Source organism: Danio rerio, chromosome 1, assembly GCF_049306965.1.
Source record: "Danio rerio strain Tuebingen ecotype United States chromosome 1, GRCz12tu, whole genome shotgun sequence".
Classification (NCBI taxonomy): domain Eukaryota; kingdom Metazoa; phylum Chordata; class Actinopteri; order Cypriniformes; family Danionidae; genus Danio; species Danio rerio.
The window spans coordinates 58,130,309-58,144,769 of NC_133176.1; the positions used below are offsets into that span (position 1 = coordinate 58,130,309).

The 14,461-nt window shown below is 35.5% G+C and overlaps 1 protein-coding gene across 1 annotated transcript; it reads left to right on the plus strand.

Moving 5' to 3' along the window:
* The first annotated feature begins 836 nt into the window (after positions 1-836).
* si:ch211-202h22.7 lies at positions 837-14,059 on the plus strand. The gene is given in 8 exon segments (XM_068221884.2): positions 837-895; positions 5,970-6,079; positions 6,170-6,216; positions 6,219-6,246; positions 8,109-8,204; positions 9,420-9,509; positions 9,981-10,125; positions 10,521-14,059. Coding segments are annotated over 7 exon segments (612 nt in total). The 5' UTR covers positions 837-895; positions 5,970-5,979; the 3' UTR covers positions 10,627-14,059.
* The last annotated feature ends 402 nt before the right edge of the window (positions 14,060-14,461 follow it).

A 14,461-nucleotide genomic window follows, 5' to 3' on the forward strand; every position in this document is an offset into this window, starting at 1 on the left:
CAAACACATAAGACCCTTCATGAACAGCTAAATACTGTGTGCCGTGGGTCCGTGTCTCACAGCTTGGCACTGGCAGGTCTGCCTTGCCTTCGGAAAGCACGTGCAGTCATGAATAATTAAGCAGCCGGCTCTTCTCATAGGATAAGAAAACTCAGTTATGAATAATAATGAGAAACCACCGTGTCGTCACTCCACTTGCAGTTTTGCGCTACGTCGCCGATTTTGATCCGCCCCAAAAATAATTTTAAACCCGGAAGCTGAAATTAGCTGACAAAAGCTCAAAATTATCCAGTTTTCCCACACCTAAAGCTGACAGCTGCTAACATTGTCTTAACTGATGCTCAACACACAAATCTCAAAAAAGCACTCGAGCGTTTCGTGAACCTTTAATAAACACTCTAAAACTTTTGTCCGCTGCTGTATCCGTTCTAGCAGCATGTAAGGCCATGTTTGTTTGTTTTGTTGTTGCTATGTACTCGCAAACATCATAAAAATTCAAAGCTCATAAAAGATTGAAAATCTTTCACTTATGAAAACAACACAGAATGGAGTTAATCGTTGGCTTATTGACACCCACAACAATGTTGCTGTGCTAAGCACTTTAGAAATCTGAACGTATTTAAACAGAAGCAAAAATAGCCTACTTGACGTGACACTGTACAGTTTCAGCACTGTAAATACAGGTGTTTTGAGGACATGTTTCTCAGCCAGTACTCACGTCAAGTTTATTTGAGATATGAGGAACTGCTGAATCCACTTCCAGCATTCATTCACAGGATTCCAGCTCCACCCCTCGTCTTTGCCATTTCATTGTCTTTCTTCGTCATTGTTATCTCGTTGTCTTAGAGAAAAGCATCAGTTTCCACAGCTCACAGTTGACTTCTGAAACACACAGGTAGGCATATACGTCTGTATACATGCATATATTGAAATGTATTTAGGTTGTTTAAATAGGGATCATATTCTTTTCTTTTGGGCTGTATATGCTTCCATTTTACTTCGTTTCAACAATGATAATTGTTAAAATAATAATACATTGCATGCATACATTGTAATATGTTTATGTGTTTTTGATGGGATCTTATTTGTTTACTTTTGGACTGGATATATGTATCTGTAGCTATAATACAATTGAACTGTGTAATAAAAGAACAAGAAGGATAACACCAATTTAAAAATACATATTATTATTATTATTATTATTATTATCTAAAAATACTAATTATTGAATTTTATATAATATACAGTAGTCAATGTTTGTGGTTTAAAAGTGCTTTTCAAAATTGTCATGAATGGATGTTGTTGAGTAGTTTTAGGACAATTTTGGCGAAAGGTTTTGACTCGCTTTCAACGTTGACTACTCTGTGTTAGAACTGTGATTAAACTTTGTGTCTAAATGAAAAGTTGCCTTAATTACTCATGTAACTTTTAATTCAAGTGTCCGTTTGCAGATGAAATGTTGTCACTTTTAGAAAGTTCAGATTTAAAAATATGAATTTTGAGAATTAAAATTGAGTTTCTCCACACACATGTTCCGCCGACTCGTCTGTCAACCAGAACACAAACTCCTGACTGGGGAAATGTTGTCAAACTGGCTGCTCTACTGTTAGGATATGAAACTAACTAACACAGTTTTACAGAAATGGTTGTGTTACAATTAAGTCTCACTAAAGTCTCACAGAGTTTATTAACTATACTATAGTCAAGTCTATTATACTATAATATACAGTTGAAGTCAGAATTATTAGCCCCCTTCAAATTTTTTTCTTATTTTTAAAATATTTTCCAAATGATGTTTAACAGAGCAAGGTAATTTTCACAGTATGTCTGATAATATTTTTTCTTCTGGAGAAAGTCTTATTTGTTTTATTTCGGCTAGAATAAAAGCAGTTATTAATTTTTTAAAAAACATTTTTGGGACAAAATTATTAGCCCCTTTAATCTATATTTTTTCTCGATAGTCTACAGAACAGACCATCGTTATACAATAACTTGCCTAATTACCCTAACCTGCCTTGCTAACCTAATCACCCTAGTTAAGACTTTAAATGTCACTTTAAGCTGTATAGAAGTGTCTTAAAGAATATCCAGTCAAATATTATTTACAGTCATCATGACAAAGAGAAAATAAATCAGTTATTAGAGATGAGTTATTAAAACTATGTTTAGAAATGTGTTGAGAAAATCTCTCCATTAAACAGAAATTGGAAAAAAATAAATAAACAAGCGGTCTAATAATTCAGGGGGCTAATCATTCTGACTTCAACTGTATGTATAAATATACATATAATTAAATGAATGCTCCAGCATACTGTAGTATCAGCTATGAACTTATAAACTGTAATACATACTTTAGTATAATTTTTACTACAGTAACAGTGGTGCAATATAATATGGGTGTTGGGTAAATTGTATATATTACTATAGTTGTTGTGTTGTCTTTACTATAGTATGTTTACAAAAACACTGTAGTATTTACCATATTTATAGTATTTTTTCATGGAAAGAAAACTGCAAAATCAATGCATTGCATCTAGAATACAAATATCTAACAAAATAAAACAGATGGTTGCACGAGTTTATAGCAAAATCATTTTAAAGCAGGTTTAAATTATATTTTAAACATTAAAATGGATAGATCTTGTGCTGGACTGTGACTGGTCGCTGTAAATTAACATGTTGAAGGAAACATGTAGTTTTATTTGCTTTATTTTGTGATAAATCTATGGAACGGCCATCTAATAAAACCAATAATCAACTCAAAGCTGTGGTTTATTGTGAATTTATAACATCTAAAGGGGTATCTTAACACATAAATCTCTGTAAATCACAGCTTATTGCGGCTTGATGCTTTTATTTATTGCTTATTCCACAAAGTCTTATTTTCACAAAGTAATACGAAGCAGTTTCTTTGGCTCGGTATTGATAGAAGTCACAGATGTATGCTTGTAGAGTATTTTGAGAGTTTTTTTTTAGAGGAAAAGCTTTGATATATAGTGATAAATAAAGCAATAGTGATAAATGAGGCCATTTCTTTGGCTCAGCATTGATAATGGTGACAGATGTATGCTGGTAAAGTATTTTTAGAGTATTTTACAGTGTTTTTTAGACTAACAGCTTTGAATGAATACAGTAATAAATAAGGCAATAAGGCTATTGCTTTGGCTCAGTATTGATAACATGCACAGATGTTTGTTTGTAGACTATTTTTTGAGCGTTATCTATTCAATTCAATTCAATTCAGCTTTATTTGTATAGCGCTTTTACAATGTAGATTGTGTCAAAGCAGCTTCACATAAATGGTCATAGTAACTGGAACAGTGTGGTTCAGTAACTGGAACAGTGTGGTTCAGTTTTTAGTGTTTAAGTTCAGTTCAGTTTAGCTCAGTTCAGTGTGATTTAATCATTACTGAGAGTTCAAACACTGAAGAGCCAATTCATCGATGCGTAGCTCTACCAATCCTGAACCATGCGAGGCAGTGGCGACAGCGGAGAGGGAAAAAAAACTTCACCTTCTAGAGTCAAAGCTTCGAATGTTTAGTAATGAATAAGGCAATAGTGATGAATAAGGCCATTTCTTTGGCTCAGTATTGATAACAGTCACAGATGTATGCTAGTAGAGTATTTTATGAGTATTTTACAGTGTTTTTTAGAGTAACAGCTCCAAATGTATAGTAATAAATAAGGCAATAGTGATGAATAAAGCCATTTCTTTGTCTTAGTATTGATGACAGTCACAGATGTTTGTTTGTAGAGTATTTTAGAGTATTTTACAGTGTTTTTTAGAGTAAAAGCTTTGAATGTATAGTTATAACCAAAGAAATAGTGATAAATAAGGCCATTTCTTTGGCTCATGATTAATAACAGTCGTAGATGTATGTTTGTAGAGTATTTGTACAGTATTTTTTAGAGTACCAGCTTCAAATGTATAGTAATAAAAAAAGTAATAGTGATAAATAAGGCCATCCCTTTGGCTCATTATTGATAACAGTGACAAATGAATGCTTGTAGAGTATTTTTACAGTATTTTACCGTGTTATTAAAGTGACAGCTTTGAATGTATAGTGAAAAATAAGGCCATTTATTTGGCTCATCATTGATAACAGTGACAGATGTATGCTTGTAGAGTATTTTTACAGTATTTTACTGTGTTTTTTAGAGTAACAGCTTCAAATAAATAGTGAAAAATAAGCCAATTTCTTTTGCTTATTATTGATAACAGTGACATATGGATGTTTGTAGAGTGATATTTCTTTGTAAAGCATTAACAAACCACTTTGATTCTAAATGTCTGCTAAAAACCAAATTTCTATTCTAAAAATCTACAAGTCTAATGCTCAACCAATTTTTAACATGTGTTGAAAGTTAAGTTGACATTCATGTAAAGTCTCAATAGCTCAGGTTATGTGACGTAAAATCTGAAACCTGCTTGTTGCAGATGTATTTTTAGAGCAATAGCATGCGACCGTGACTCAGCACAGACAATAATGACTCACTGATGTCACATCAGCATGGTCTGAATTCTTAATTATGGCAAATATCCTAATTTGTGACGTCAATGTGGCCGTATGATGGTATCAAATTAGACTGTTGCGATCAACTGCTAAAGCTTTTATACAGTATTTTTGGCGAATGCTGCAAAAATCGTAACTTTAAACAGGTATAATAACAAAAATACTTGTTTTTTAATAAAATATAATTGTAAATATAAAATTATGTATATAATAAAAGAATTGTTTATTGCTTTAAGTTCAGACTGAAAAAAATGCTTACACTAAATTAAACGGCAAAACGGTGAGAAATGGCAGATTTATTACAATTACTATAGTTCAACAACTCGAGTTTATTAGCTTTTTACTCCATTTACTAAATGAACCATGAGTTGTAATGAGATCATTTTTACACATTAAAAGGCATTGACTAAAAAATTTACATCATCTAAGATTAATAAAACCTTTTGTGCATGTAGTTTTCATTGTGGGTTTAGTTAAATTAACTAAAATATTGCACAGTTAACCTAAAATATCCTTATATGCTGTAATATACTGGTTGACTTAAATTTTTAAGCTAAATCAAAATGGTTTTATTTATAAACTTATAGTTTATTAAACTGACTTAAAACAGCGTGTGTAACTTATAAAATTAATTTAGAAATAGATTAGCTTAGTTACAATTAACTAAAAAACACATGTTGTCATGACTAATTGATCTTTTAATTTTGATTGTATAAATAGTCCAGCTTAATCTCACGAGGAAACGTAAGTGTTTTACGTTGTGTCAGTTTAGTGGCTTATTCGGACGAATATGTACGACTTTAAAAAGGAGGCGTGGCACCTTACCCCACCCCTAACCCCAACTGTCATTGGGTGACGAGTAAATCGTACTAAATTGTACAAATTTGATCGTACGAATTCATACAAATTCGCCACTAAATCAAAAAGTTACGAATTGCTGTGAGATTGCATTGAAATAGTCACATAATTTTTAGTCAATATTTATGCAGAAATCTTCACGTTTGATCTATTAAGCTAATTAAGCAATTAAATCTTCAAGCATCTGGTGCTGTAATAAACACTTTAAATAAAGTGTAAACATTATTAAATAAAAGGCAGTTTAAATAATAAGTAATTATTCATGATACTTTAAAGCGACCATGATGTTAACTTTGTTCATGTTCATTACCACAATTTATTAAGCTATTGAATATCAAGACAGCATTTAGTGCATTCATTATTATTAACATTTTTGAATAACAATCCATTAGCTGTTAGCTAGTTAATGCATGTTAGTTAGCATGAACTAACGTTATTTAACTTTATTTACCGTTTTCGAAGATGCAAGATATGTATTAATTGTTTGTTCATATTAGTAAAAACATTAACTGATGGCCCATTATTTTAAAGTGTCATCTGGTTTGCCAGTGTTGTACTCAGAACGGTCAATAAAGCCAGTTTAATTGTCATCTGCAGTTTGCCGAACATGGAAAAGGGAATGTCACCTCCGCCATATCCTGGCCCTCCACTGGTCCAGAACAACATTACCTACCAGCAGCCGCCGGTTACTTATCAACCTCAAGCAGGTCAGCTGAACAAAGCCCTAAAATTGAGTTTATTGATTAATTGTTCATTGATTACTACAGTGCTTCAATTATGATCTTGTTGTTTTTCAGTTCCGATGGCTGCTGTATACAATCCAATGACTCAGCAGTCAGTCATGTGTCCACTGTAACCCAGTCATCTAGCATGGGTGAGAACTGACGTCTTTTTAAACTATAGAGTTGAACACACTTGAAGTCTTACAGCATTACCAAACCCTGTCGCCACTTTCTAAATATAGAGAATGGAAAAAAAATCTGCACTGTAATGATGACATGACATATTTTTGTGTCTGCATTGTTTGCATTGTAAAAGTCGATGATGTTAAAGAGACAAAAGCAGGAGGGTTTTAACGAAAATATTTAGAAACAATGTAGAAGTGTCATATTATGATAATAATTTATTCTAATTATCATTAAATTAATAATAGAAAACAAATTCTGACAAAAAAAAGTCAAGAGTGGAATAAAAAGTCAGAAAAATTGTAAATAAGTCATGAGATGTCAAAATTATGGCAAAACTAAACTATGAGATACGACATGCTAAATTGTAATTATGAGATAAATAGACAAAATCTACGTCATCATAATAACGAGATAAAATGTCAAAGCTATGATTTAATTATACATTAAATCATGATGGAGTTAAGTTATAGATATGAGCATAAAGTCAAACATTGACATATTAGATCATAATTATAAAACAAAATTGCAAACATGATGAAATAATAGTTCTGAGATGTCAGAACTTACATATTATGAGTCAAACATTAAAGATTATAACAATATAAAATGATTAAATATAAGTCAAATTTGACTTTTATGTTCAAACTGTAAAATAAAAAGTCAGATATATGACACTAAATCGGAATTATGACAACTGACAGTCATAACTATGAGATCATTTTGATTTATCTCACTAAGAAAATTATAAAATTTTAAGAAATAAAATACAAAAGTGATTTATTGTCATAAATGACAAAACTGACACATTTAGTCATAAAAATTCAGATGTATGATATATTAAAACATAATTATGAAAACTGACAATCATAACTATGAGATAAGTCTAAATTACACTAGAAGTTCCATTATAAAATACAAAGAAATAAACTACAAAACGGATATACAGTCATAACTGTCATAAAAGGTCATATATATGACATAATAAATCATAATTATGTAAACTGACATTAATAACTATGAGATAAGTCTAAATTACACTAATAAGTCCATTATAAAATACAAAAGATAAAATACAAAAGTGATTTATAGTTATAAATGTCCAAACTGACACATTAAGTCATAAAAAGTCAGATGTATGACATTTTAAATCATAATTATGAAAACTGACAGTCATAACTATGAGATAAATCTAAATTACACTAGTAAGCCAATAATAAAATACAAAAAAATAAACTACAAAACGGATGTACAGTCATAACTGTCATAAATGTCCAAACTGACACATTAAGTCATAAAAAGTCAGATGTATGACATATTAAATCACAATTATGTAAACTGACATTAATAACTATGAGATAAGTCTAAATTACATAAATAAGTCCATTATAAAATACAAAAAGATAAAATACAAAAGTGATTTATAGTTATAATTGTCAAAACTGACAGGTTAAGTCATAAAAAATCAGATGTATGACATATTAAATCATAATTATGAAAACTGACAGTCATAACTATGAGATAAATCTAAATTAAGTCATATTTAAGAGAAAAAAGATGAAAATCTGAAAATAAGTAATAAATATGAGATAAAAAAAAGTCTAATTTATGACATAGCCATAATTATGAGATAACAGTCAAACTGACACAGTGAAACAGAGATACAGTTCTAAACTGAAAGTAAACATGTCAGAATGGAGATAACCTCAAGAATGATGAAAATGGTGAAGCACCAGTTGCAGTTTCTTAGTGAATTTGGAGAAAAGCCTCATGTTTTTTTTTTTTTTACCTCATGTTGTGTCACATTTTGAGATTGTCGTCTGTTTTCCAGGTCAAATGGCACCAGTTTACCCAGGAGTAGTTTCTCCAGGCATGTCTACATCCACAGTAACTCAGACAATGCAGTCTACAGCCATGCCTGGCATTGGTGAGTGCTGATAAAACCCTCTGTGTAAATAACATCCAGAGCTCTTCAGTGTTAGACAGCAATATTACAGGCAGAATTAGGATTTCAGTTGTGTCGAATGTTTAAAACAGTCAAACAATATATGGAAGGCCAACCCAGGCTGAATACGTACCCCTATATACATTTCTGGAGAGCGCTAAATACAACCCGGGCTCATTGTGGAAACGTAGCCCCGCGGACGTTTCTGCGGACCGCGATTTACAACCCGGGAGGTACGTATTTGAGCGGTTTTTGTTTTCGCGGATCCGCGAGAGGCAGCTGTGCGCGCTTTTTCGCGTCTCAGGCGCCTCTCGGGAGCGTGCGCCGTTCACGCCTGCGCCGTTCTCGCGCGAAAAGCCGCCGGATCGGCCGACTCGGCTGCCCTCCTCTTCCTCCTCCTCCTTCTTCCCTAAACCCGAGCGACGGTTCGCAAAAGCCGTCCAGAAAAAAAAAAAAAGCAAAAGCCCTCGTCTTCGATTTCGACCGCGTTTTTGGATCCCGCCGCGTTCTCGTTATTTTTCGGATTCCGTTTTTCGTCTTACCTGATTTCAGGAACCGATGTTCCCTGGACTCGATCCCGGTCGTCGTCCCCGTGGCCGGCTACTCCTCCTCCTCCGGGGCCTCCGCTCCGCTCCGCCGACACAACGCTGTGGGCTAAGCGGACAAACTGGTTGCATCGGGAAAGCCCTCCACTCGGGAGGCGAGCCGTCGGCCGGCGAGCGCGAAGAGGAGGGGTGAGGCGGCGCCACACCGCCCCGCAGCGTTCGCTCGAAAAAAACTAAACGCGGCCTTACGTACCTCCGGCCATGTAAATCGCGGTCTCCAGAAACGTCCGTGGGGCTACGTTTCCAGAATGAGCTTGGGTTGGCTAAATACGTCCCAGGAGCTACATTTTTCTTTTCTCGAATCCACCAGAGGCCGCTGTGTATGCTTTTTGAGATCTTAAATTTCTCTCACGAGTGCCATTCGTACCTGCTGGTCTCCCGTAGAGTCCACCAGAGACAGCTATCTGTCTGACTAACTGACCCACTCTCCACCTTCCCTAAACCCAACCATTAGTGTTTTCAAAAGCACCGATTGACCAGAAATGTATTTAGGGCTGCGTTTTCAGAATGAGCATGTGTTGCGAAAGCCACATAAACAGTCAGATTTGTGTTCTTGGCTTTTATAATTACATTTTTCTTCTCTTGCTTTCAGCTCCGATGGCTGTTTACAACCCACAGCCCGCTGTCATGTCGTCCTCAGTAATTCAGACGGTTCAGACTGCTGCGCCTCCTCCTGCCCAGAGTGAGTTATAAAGTCCTAGGCGATGTTTACACAACATTCATTTTCCTTCAGCTTAGTCCCTTATTTATCAGAGGTTGCCACAGCGGAACGAACCACCAACTATTTCAGCATATGTTTTACACGTTTATGTTTATTCAGTAGATGAATAAACTAAGTTGGCCTTAGCGTATGATTGTGTATGAATGTTTCGCAGTACTGGGTTGCAGCTGGAAGGGCATCCGCTGTGTAAAACATATGGTGGAATAGTTGGCAGTTCATTCCACTGTAGTGGCCCCTGATAAATAAAGAAACTAAGCTAAAGGAAAATTGATGAATGGATTTTAGTTTACGCAGTTTGCATGTTATTGTGGTGCAAATGTGGTTACTATTAAAATGAATACTAAAAGTATGGCCCAACCGACACCTAGTGTTTAATTTCTGCCTAGATGTTATATGTAATTTTCCTCAATATTTCTTCTTCTTTCTGTATAGCCACAGTGGTGCTCATGCCCTCACGACTGGGTGAGTGTCCAGGACAGATGAGATGTCCTCACTGCCAGCAGCAGGTGGTGACCGAGACCACATATGTCAACGGACTGTTGGTGTGGGGCATCTGCATTGGTCTCGGCATTTTCGGGTAAGCAACAGCATTCATCAGATTCTCACTAGCGGAACTATGGGACGCATTTATGTAGATTTGTATTTACAAGTTTGTATTTGTATTGAGTATATTTTTCAGTACTCTTTTCACCATGGAATGTAACTAAGTAATGCAACTAGTTGGTGGAGTAAGTCAATATTGTAATGCACTACTTTTAAAAGCAAGTTTCCCCAACACTGATCATGACAAAGATAATCAGTTATTAGAAATGTGTCATTAAAGCTATTTTGTTTAGAAATGTGTTTTTAAAAAATCTGCTCTCTGTTAGACAGAAATTACGGGAAAAATATTCAGGGGGCTAATAATTCAGAAAGGCTAATGATTCTGACTGTATAAAATGACCAATTGTGATGGTCATTGTTTCTGTCTAGGATCTGGCCGTGTTGTTTGATTCCCTTCTGTGTGGATTCCTGCAAAGACGTCCAGCATCGCTGTCCAGGCTGCAAATCTCTTGTGTATGTGTACAAACGTAGTTAAGCTTGTTCTGGAACAAGAACGGGGAAAAAGAATCTGGACTTGACTGTACTTTCTAATTCATTGACAAATAATGCTATACACCTTATGGGTTTCTCCTTGTTGCAACATAGGCTCATTCTGAAAATGTACATCTATATACATTTGTGGAGATTGCGAATTATGTAGCCAGAGGTACGTATGGCTGAATTTCTTTTTTAAAACGAATGCTACAAGGTGGTATGACACCGTTCCTTTTCGCGCTTACTAGCTGACCACTTACCTCCGTGGCTTTTTCACTGTTAACAAATTGGCCAGGGGCTTATCATGTTCGGTGGCGGACTTTTGATGTGGAGCGGAATTGGCTGTGAGGTTAGGTTCGAGTCAGGTCAATCGGTGCTTTTGAAAACACTATCAGTTGGGTTAGGGAAGTAGGTGGGCAGGTCAATCGGTGCTTTTGAAAACACTATCAGTTGGGTTAGGATAGTAGGTGGGTGGGTCAATCGGTGCTTTTGAAAACACTATCAGTTGGGTTAGGGAAGTAGGTGGGCGGGTCAATCGGTGCTTTTGAAAACACTATCAGTTGGGTTAGGATAGTAGGTGGGTGGGTCAATCGGTGCTTTTGAAAACACTATCAGTTGGGTTAGGGAAGTAGGTGGGCGGGTCAATCGGTGCTTTTGAAAACACTATCAGTTGGGTTAGGGAAGTAGGTGGGCGAGTCAATCGGTGCTTTTGAAAACACTATCAGTTGGGTTAGGGTAGTAGGTGGGCGGGTCAATCGGTGCTTTTGAAAACTATCGGTTGGATTTAGGGAAGGCGGTGGGTGGTTCAATTTGTGGTTTTGAAAACACTGTCGGTTGGGTTTAGAGAAGGGGGTGGGCACTGGTTAATCAGTGCTTTTGAAAACACTGTCGGTTGGGTTTAGGGAAGTGGGTGGGCGGGTCAATCGGTCCTTTGGAAAACACTATCAATTGGGTTAGGGAAGTGGGTGGTCGAGTCAATCTGTGTTTTTGAAAACTCTATCGGTTGGGTTTAGGGAAGGAGGAGGGTGGGGCAGTCGATTGGTCAGTCAGTCAGTTAGTCAGTCAGTCATCAGCGACCTCTGGTGGATTTACGTGAGAGCAGAAGGTGCAAATGACACTCGCGAGAGAAATTTGAAATCGAAAAAAGCGTACACACTGGCCTCTGGTGGATTTATGAAAACAAAAACTGCAAAAAAACATACCTCCTGGGATGTATTTGGCACTCTCCAGAAATGTATACAGGGGTATATATTCAGAATGAGCCTGGGTTGCTTTCTTGTGGATGGAATATGATTTATTCTTTCCTTATTTACTGTAAACAGGGTTCCCATAGGTCATGGAATTACTGTCTTTTTTTTTTTCAAAGACAGGCAGATTTTATATATTTTGTTTTTGTTTGTCACTGTTCATCACAATGTAATTTTTATATACCTCATTGTACTATTGCATTGTTTCACACATGTTGTTGTGGTTAGGCTATGTCTCAACTTCCTTTTATTTCATTCACGGCCATCAACTGGCAACCATTTACATCAAATGCAGTCACCAGACCTGTTAACTAAGACTAACATATCAGAATAAAATAATTTTTAGAGCTCTGACTTCAAAATAACAAAAAAGTAAACAACTGAAAAATTGAATGTAAAGTTTGTAAAACTGCTATTAAGCTACCACAACTACACAAACAGTAAGTACCTCAGATCTTTTTAAAAGAAAATGTGAGGTAAACTATGCATTGTTCTAACAATGGCTATTAAAGTCCTGCAAAATTATGTTAAAGCTAAAACCATTTTAATATTATGCAAACCACAACAGCTGCCTGTTTTTTTAATTCATAATAGGTCATGGAAATTCATTTTTTTAGTCAGTCAAAGTCAGGACATTGTACTTAAAGTGGGAACCCTGTGTAAACTATTAAATGAACATAGCAGGATGTACTATAATGATTATGTAAATATTTTCAGGGCAATCTAGTAAAATATAAATGTATATTTCACTCCTACACTTCACTATTTATTCATGACATGCTTATTTTAAGTGTTTGTCTGAATAAATTGTTCTTAAAGGGATAGTTCACCCAAAACATGGAAAATTTTATGATTTTTTTTTAGGTGAACACGAAACAAGATATTCTGAGAAATGTTGGGGGTAAAATTGACATCTAAATAGGAACCAAAAAAACCTATATAAGCCAATGGCTGTTTGTAACACGTGAAGAATCAGTAATGGTGACCGAATTTTCATTTTTGAGGGGTGAACTATCCCTTTAAATGTCTTTTAAAACCTTATTGTTTCAAAACAATTACAGATTTGCTATATCCGATGTTGTTTATTGAGAAAATATAACATGGTATTTCAGATCTATATAATAGACAATGTAAATGACTCCTTTAACCTGAATGCAATTATTAACAATAAAAAGCATATTTCCCAATGCTGCCTTCTCTTAAAGAAACAGTTCACCCAAAATGTAAATTTACTTGTTTCAAACGTTTATGAGTTTAATTCTTCTGTTCAAGACCAGAGAAGATAGTTTAAATGATACTGGAAAATGGTAACCACTGACTTGCATAGTATTTGTTTTTTCCACTGTGGAAGTCAATGATTACAGGTTTTCAGCTTTCTTCAGAATATCTTTGGTGTTCAAACACTAAAGTGAAAAGTCATCTATATCTTGGATGGTCTTATGGTAAGTAAATTAACCACAAAATTCCCCCTAAAGGATAAAAAATGGCAACTTAGTCTTTTTCTCTAAACTACAGACTTTAATTATCAATCAACCAATTAATCAATCAATTAACCAACCAATCAACCAACCAACACACCAGTCAATCAATAAATCAATCAACTAACCAACCAATCAATAAACCAACCAATCAATCAACCATTCAATAAATAAATCCAATCAACCAACAAACCATTCAACCAATCAACAAACCAACAAACGAGCCAACCAACCAATCAATCAATCCATCAACCAACCAGTCAATCAAACTTCCAACCAAACAACCGACTAATCAACCAATCAACCTACCAACAACCAATCAATCAATTAATCAACCACTCAATCAATCCATCAACCAACCAACCAACAAACTAGCCAACCAACCAATCAATCCATCCATCAACCAACAAACCAACCAATCAACCAATCAATCAATCCATCAACGAACCAACCAACCAACCAACCAATCAACCTACCCACCAAACAACCAATAAATCAACCAACCAACCAACCAATTAACCTACCAGCAACCAATCAATCAATTAATCAACCAATCAATTTATCAACCAACCAACTAATCAATCAACCTTCCAATCAATCAACCGACCAATCAACCAATCAATCTACCAACAACCAATCAATCAATTAATCAACCAATCAATTTATCAACCAACCAACAAACCAACCAACCAATCAATCCACCCAACCAATCAACCAACCAACCAACCAACCAACAAACCAGTCAACCAACCAATCAATCAATCCATCAAACAACAAGCCAACCAACCAACCAATCAATCCAACAAACAACCAACCAACCAATCAATCCAACAAACAACCAACCAACCAACCAACCAACAAGCCAACCAACCAATCAATCCATCCATCCATCCATCCATCCAACCAACCAACCAATCCAACAACCAACCAACTAACCAACCAACAAGCTAACCAACCAACTAATCAATCCATCCAACCAACCAATCAATCCATCCAACCAACCAACCAACCAATCCAACAACCAACCAACCAACCAATCAACCAATCAATCAATCCATCCATCCATCCAACCAACCAATCCAACAACCAACCAACCAACCAACCAACAAGC